The following is a 7,855-nucleotide window of genomic DNA, read 5'->3' as shown; positions in this document are numbered from 1 at the left end:
GAATGGTTAAACAAGAACAGACTCAGTGATGTGCTGCCTGAAGTCATTTCACCAGTTAAAAACCCACAGAGAAAGTCAAAGACAGGAAGGTATAGCATGCTGGGCGTGGTGGCACACCTCTAATCCCAGCTCTTGGGAGGCAGAGGCAGGCAGATCTCTTCAAGTTTGAGGTCATCCTGGTCTACACATAATGAGTTCCAGGCCAGCTGGGGCTACAGGGAGACCTGTCTCAAAAAGCCCCCCATCTCCCACAAAAGGTATAGTATTCATATAAAGCTTTAAATTGACCAGAATTATATGTTAATTTCAGAAAGTAAATTTTAGGTTAAAACACATAAAAAGAAAAAAGGGTCAAGGGCTAATCAAACAAATGGACCTAGCACTTACCAGCAGTGGTAGAGTTATGCTTCTGAGGGAGGAGGGAAGGTGCCAGGAGGAAAGGCAGAACTGACATGGGGTTGACAGGCATGATGGGAAAGTGCTGAACATCCAGTGTGGGGCAGATAGAGATTTGGTTCTGGCTGCCTAGCACCGGGATTCCACAAGTTCAGATGTTTGCTGAAACAAAACTAGCAAAACCTCCACTTAAAATTGCACCCATCCACTCCTTCCTGCTCCCAAAATGCCTCCTCTAGCCCGTGTCCTAATCACAGGAATTTAGTTTCCAGCCCCTCTCCTTGAGTGAGTTTTCATTAAATGTTTAGCAGACTTGTTAAACACACATATTTAGTGTTATATCAGTGACAGATTTAATGATTTGCCACTGTGTATTTTGTTCATCTCCAAAATACCATTTTGGACTACACTCTACTGTTATCTGGAAAAATTACCTATAACCTGGCTATGTTTTGTTTTCTGTCTGTGCTTCACATTTTCTCCTTGAACCTGTATACATGGTATTTGGGATTTGCCTATGACTGTCATATGGGATTACCAAGTATCAGAAGAACTATTAGGTACTAGGGATTTGGCAGGAGTCGCAGCAGAAATTCCTAACTCAGGCTGTAATTAGGGTACCTATGTGTGCATACCATGTGTATGCATATGGGTTGGGAATGATAGGCCTCAAACTCATAATCCTGCCACTACCTCCCAAGTGCTGACTTTCTAAGCATGTACCACAATACCTTGTAAGAATTCTTATACTGATTTTAGCTACTAAATTGGTGGTTATTTCTTATGTACCAAGATAGACATAATGCTTTTTCTAACCACTTTCAAAATGAAAGTTCCCACACTGGGCATTTTATTGGCCCTACACACCACCATTCAAACTGGTGTTATAGTTTTGTGTACTGATAATATAGAGAAACACACTCATAGGGCACAGTACGGAATCAAAAGTTACATCCACGAAGATCAATGTACGATAGATCCACTTCTTTCATGCCGCCACTTGTCTTTTCAGAACATTCTAAGACAGTTCATGAACCATCTCATTATGTTGAAATGTAGAGCTGGGTCACGTGCTTAGCTTAAAAAAAAAAGATCTGAGGAAAAGATTAATCCCAGATAATTATTAGGGAGCTAAATCTCTGAATAAGTATGTAAAACTGAGAATAAATCAGAGCCAACTTTGAAAAAGCATGTGTTGTGAAGCCAAAAAACATTCTGCTGCAGCCTCCTGCCAATCTATAAGATATCTGTAGATTATAGCTTTTATCCTTATGTCTAGAGGGTATATCTTTGATTACATTCCATATCACACTTGAGGTATTTTTATCGAATTTTGGCATGTCACAGGTTTTTTAATGGAAACTCAGAGAATCCTTTAGAGAGCATTTGCCCCACCTCCTCATACCTATGCTGCTGCCCTATATAAAGTCATGAGAAAGAAGAAATTCTCCCACTTAGTGTAGGATAAAATGAATACTCTTGTTCAAACCAATTCACTCTCCAGCTGTGAACAAAGACATCTGTATTTGTGGTTTTCACTGCATATGTTAGGAAAAAAGTGTGAACCACAAGACTAAAAGTACATAATATAACACTCGAGGCTAGGAAGATGTAAAACAGACCAGAATCTCATCTATGTAAAATAGGAGTGTAAATAACATATATTACATGAAGCCATGGAGATTCTCTTCTGCTGGGTCCCATCATGGAAAACGACTGACATGGCACACTTATATGCATGAACCACACATACATGAGCGTGCTATTCAGCGCACTGTAGGCCGTTCAGCTGCATCCCTGATCTGTGCTAGTAGCCCCTCCCAAACACTACTTATGGCATCACAAATGCTCCTGGATAGAGACCAATGCACAGTGACAGGCAGCAGCATCAACATTTATTTCTTGGCGTACAGATACTGAAAAATAACGAGTACTAGATATAATATTCCTCTTCAAAAATTAATATACAGATTCCATACTGATTATTTCCCTTGGTTAAAGAGTTCTGAAATATGACTTCTGAAATTCTGTGGAAAGCTTTCACACATAAAAGGAATGTACATGTTACCGTTCGTCATGGAACATTGCTACCAGATGACGCTGACACACTCAGAATCTGAGATTTTAGCACATGACTTGTTCTTCTCCATGAAGTGGCAGGAGAATGGGAGGCGAACAAGTAGCCCTCTCTTGAACTTTCTAAAACAACAGACACCTAACAATCTCTGAAAGTGAATTAGTGGACTCAGGTGTTTTCATTGTGTCACAAATAGATCATGCACAATATATCTTTCATGAAAACTAAAATGATTTGTATAAACCTGTAGGACCACAACTTTCTCCAATGAAACATTCTTATATCACAGTGCTTTTCTATATAAGGTTTTCAAACATTTTAAAGGTTATCTGTACTTCACGCTAACTAAACATCCAGAGAGATGTTGTGAGATTTTAGGGGGCTGCAAGGTAAAATAATAAACATCACATGCATTTATATTCCAAGAAAAAGCTCAGATACATGGTTTCACAAACAGTAATGCACAGCCTAACAGGCTGAGACATACAGCGAAGACAGGAGACTGTAGAGAGCACACAAGCACTCTGCTTACAAGACTTTCATCTTAGTGAGATGAATTCCTGCCAAGTGACTTCTCACAAAGAATTTCCCACATTAATACCAGTTTTCGGGTCTTTATGTGTCACTATAAATACTTCTTCAAGATTCCCTTATATTAGGCAGCTGTCCTAATACAGGCAGTGATGACATTTCTCTCCTGTATGAGTGAAGGTTTAACACTTATGAAAGGGTTTCTAAGATACATTACACTCATATGCTTCCAACCTGAGTTTATTGATGTTTGGAAATGTTCACCTTTTAGAAGGCTTTTCCATAGGTATTACACCTCTCAGCAGTGAGAGTTCTCTGAAGTGTAGAGATTTGACTTTTATGAAAGGTTTCTCTGGTTCTGTTATACTACATTATGTGACTTCTGCCATGCACAAGGGATGGCTTGTTAGAAATATTTTTAGTGTCTGCATTCATAAGGTTTCTAAGTTCTCTGATGGATATGGAAGTTTTGTCTTCCAGTGCTTTCTGTATATAAACATTCATATTTTCTTACCTGTGTGCCTTCTTTGGTATGCAGTAAAGATGACTTATAGGTGGAATATTTTCTATTCGGAGGGCTTCTGCTGCAAATTACCTAATGACTGCTGAGATATGATATGTGGGAAAAAGTCTTTTGACATACATTACACTCAGCTGTACATGCTTTGATGGACAGTGATGATCTTACGGTTGATTTCCTACCTCTTTATGTTTACAAAGCTTCCCACTTTTCTGGTGTAGAATTAAGTGCACCTTTTGTTAGAAGAGTTCCCTTCAAATATAAAGGTGCTGTCACGTGGGTGATAGCTCTGTTGTGAGCGCCAGTTTGCCCTCTGGCAGACCTTTCCACACACATTCCACTGACATGGTTGCTCACCTCTGCAGTCTAATGAACATGAAAACATGACAAATGGCTGAAAGCTTTTTACGCTTCATATCCACAGGACTTCTCAATCAGGGGAATTCTCTGATGTGCATTTAGAAGGAAATTCCAGAGGTTTCTCCACATACATTTCACTGATAGGGCTTCTTTCTTAAGTGAGTTCGCAGATGTCTAGTAAGATGGAACTTCAGATAGTATGATTTCCCACATTCCTTACATTCATGGGGTTTCTCACCTGTGTGAACTTTTTTGTGCGCATACAGGCTTGACCTCTGCCTGTAACCTTTTCCACAAATAGTACATGCATAAGGTTTCACCCTTGTATGAGCTATCTTATGTTCAAGAAGGTGGAGATTCTGCTTAAAGGATTTTCCACAAACATCACACTCATAGGGGTTATTATCTAAGTGAGATCTCCGGTGTCTAGTAAGATGGAATTTCAGACTGTATGATTTCCCACATTCTTTACATTTATAGGGCTTCTCACCTGTGTGAATTTTCTTATGTGCATACAAGCTTGACCTCTGCCTGTAACTTTTTCCACATACAGTACATTCGTAAGGTTTCCCACTTCTGTGACTTATCTTATGTGAAAGAAGGTGCAGATTCTGCTTAAAGGTTTTCCCACATACATCACACTCATAGGGTTTCTCATCTGAGTGAGTTCTCAGATGTCTAGTAAGATGGAACTTCAGACTATAAGATTTTCCGCATTCTTTACATTCATAGGGCCTCTCACCTGTGTGGATTTTTTTGTGTGCATAGAGGTTTGGCCTCTGCCTATACTTTTTTCCACATACAGTACATTCATAAGGTTTCTCACTCGTGTGAATTCTCTTATGTGCAAGGAGATGGGGATTTTCCCTAAAGGTTTTTCCACATAGGTCACACTCATAGGGTCTCTCATTTGAGTGAGTTTTCTGATGTGCAGTGAGATATGACTTGAGAATAAATGTTTTCCTACATTCTTTACATTCATAGGGCTTCTCACTTTTGTGAATTTTCTGATGTGTATAAAGGCTTGTCCTCCGCTTAAAACTTTTTCCACATGTCATACATTCAAACAGCTTTTCACCTGTATGAGTTCGCTGATGTGCAATGAGTAATGGCTTCAGCCTGAAAGATTTTCCACATTCTTTACATTCGAAGGGTTTCTCACCTGAGTGAATTCCCTGGTGTACAGTGAGATATGACTTGACACTAAATGATTTCCTACATTCTTTACATTCATAGGGTTTCTCACCTGTGTGGATTCGCTGATGTGTGTAGAGGCTTGCCTTCCAGTTAAAACTTTTTCCACATGTATTACACACAAAGGGCTTTTCACCTGTGTGAATTCTCTGATGTGCATATAGGTTGCCTCTCTTGTAAAAGGCTTTTCCACATGTATTACATGCATAGCGTTTGTCATATGTGTGTGTTTGCTGATACAGAATGACTTTTGGCTTCTGACATTCTTTACATTCATAGAGTTTCTCACCTGTGTGACCTCTCTCATGTGAGTAGAGGTTTGGTGTCTGTTTGAAGGTTTTCCCACATGCATTACATTCATGGGCTTCCTCACATTTGGGAGGTATCTGAAGCTGATGGACGTTTGACTTATTAATGGGTTTTCTAGATAAACTGCATTCAATGGATTTCTCATCTGTATGATTCTGTTGAACACTGCAGTTTAATTTTGGGCAAACAGTTTTCCCACACACATTCCTGTCACCCCCTATATACATTCTCTGATGAATACTTTGTTTTGGTATCTGACAAATGCAATTCTCTTTATTACACGCATAGGGCTTTTCCCCTGCATGCACACTCTGATGTTTGACAAGGTCTGATTGTGTCGTAAACACTGGCTCACAATCACTACCCATGTAACTTTTGTTTTCTTTATGTGTTTCTAAATGCTGGGTGAGCATAAAGTTTAAAGAGAACAATTTCCTACATACCTTACATTCAAAAGTTTCCTCCTTTACCCGAGTCCCCTCCTGGGCAGGAAGAGTTAACTTATCTAAGCCTTTCCCATATTCCTTAAACTTGCTAGAGGGATCTCCCAAAGGAAAAGTGTTACGTGCTAATACCCTCTTCATGTAGAAGGCTTCACTCTGTCCACAACATTGAAAATGCTGTTGCCCACGTTCAATACTGTGATGCAGAGTAAGAGGCTCAGGAAGTCTGGGAAATACGCCAGTTACATTAAGAAGCTGAAGTTCCTCTATGGCCTGCACCTCACTGGGCTCACTAGGGAGAAACACATTATCCCATATGTTAAGTGCCTCAGGTCTCATTCTAGAAGAGATCCCATTTTTTACAGCCACACTTAAAACATGGTTTGAGCTACTAAGTATTTGACCTAATTTAGCCCTGTCCTCGGTTGATGTGCTGCTTTTATCCCCTGGAAGATCGCACACACGTGTCTTTGCACTGTTCTGGATGCTCTCATTCAGGTCCTTCACAGTCTGCATATCTAGAAAGAAATAAATGGAAAGGCTTCCTGTTAGACCCGTACAGATGCACATGTGGTACACTTGTCGGTTAGATCTGTACAGACACACATGTGGTACACTTGTCGGTTAGACCCGTACAGATGCATGTGTGGTACACTTGTCGGTTAGATCTGTACAGACACACGTGTGGTACACTTGTCGGTTAGACCTGTACAGACACACGTATGACACTTGTCGGTTAGACCCGTACAGATGCACGTATGGTACACTTGTCGGTCACCTAACAAGGAATGTAATTCGCAGAAATCATTGGTACCCATGTGTTCAGTGCTTACACTCTCTTGGGGAAGAGAAGCCGACAATTCCAGCACTTTTCAAATACAAATTACCTTCCTCAAAATATACAAATACAGGTTCTTGACATTCCTAATTTAATATGAATTAACTATAAAACGCCAAATCTGCACTCAAGGATTTGGTTCTGCAAATCAAGCTGTGTAGTATGTAATGTAGGGTTTCTGTGTATGTCTGACACCGACAACTTGGGCATTACCCACCTGTGCAGGCACATGTACCCTGACTTATAAAATCATGTTTCCCCATGGTTTATTTGTGCTCTGAGCTTTAATTATGTTAAATTTTCATAAGAGATGGTAGTTTCCTATACAAATTTATTATATCTATAGGGTAATTTCTACAAAGAGAAAGAAGGCTAAATAATTATTATAGTCGCTCACAAAATATCAGTCTTTGAACAAAATATCTATGGTTCATTTGATCATCATAGCAAAGATCTCCTGAAGTAATACCTAGCCCCAGATCTTCTCTACCCACGAGTCTATGCACGTGTTCCTCAGTTTCACAGATTTTCATATGCATGACTTGACAGGGCATCTTTTCTTATTTTCTTATCAATCCCTGGTTGACAGGCTAAAGAAGTATGTTTTCATTATTAGCTAAAGCTACTAATAACAAAACTGGATTCTCCAATGAAATAATAACCACTCTAAATCTAGAATTCACATCAATCTATGTAGCACATGACAAATTTAGAAAACAATGGCTTTGAAATCAAAAGAAAGGAAACTAATAATCCTAAAGCTTCAAGCTCTGTAGATTTTTCCTATTCTTTTATTGAAGCAAGAAAATATTTTGTGTTTTTGTCTTACTCTGTCAATTCCAAAAATTCTGCTTATCAACATTGTAGAATTCATGAACTATTTCTTGGGTTATTATTTTTGTTCTATAATGACAGACAAATGTCTATGAGGGAGAAAATAATAAATGATAAATGAACCCAAAAGGAAAGTAGAACCAAAGAGCAAAGTCGTCAGAATATTTCTTTAAGGGTTCAAGGGGTTACACTTCCAGACATTAGGCTTAAGTCCACATAAAAAGTTATTTAGACCATTATTTCTCATTGATGATTTTGTTCCTAACCAGAAAATGCTGCTCAGATGTAAGACTTCAAATCTTGGTCTCCAATACTGTAGTGCCCACCTGTAGCTAAGGGAGACAACCAGCTAT

The 7,855-nt window shown here is 39.2% G+C and overlaps 1 protein-coding gene across 3 annotated transcripts in view; it reads right to left on the bottom strand.

Annotated features, from left to right (window-relative positions):
• Window positions 1–2,264: 2,264 nt before the first annotated feature.
• The window catches only part of LOC103729044 (zinc finger protein 345), a 23,009-nt gene continuing 17,418 nt past the window's right edge, over window positions 2,265–7,855 (bottom strand). For all 3 annotated transcript variants that reach the window (XM_029560579.1, XM_029560581.1, XM_029560580.1), the window contains one exon: window positions 2,265–6,348. In XM_029560579.1, coding sequence (XP_029416439.1) covers window positions 4,019–6,348 — 2,330 coding nt within the window. In that variant the 3' untranslated portion in view covers window positions 2,265–4,018. The remainder of the gene's footprint in view (window positions 6,349–7,855) is intronic.

Source organism: Nannospalax galili, unplaced genomic scaffold, assembly GCF_000622305.1.
Source record: "Nannospalax galili isolate Female #2095 unplaced genomic scaffold, S.galili_v1.0 scaffold1812, whole genome shotgun sequence".
Classification (NCBI taxonomy): Eukaryota; Metazoa; Chordata; class Mammalia; order Rodentia; family Spalacidae; genus Nannospalax; species Nannospalax galili.
This window is presented reverse-complemented; position numbering and strand designations above follow the sequence as displayed.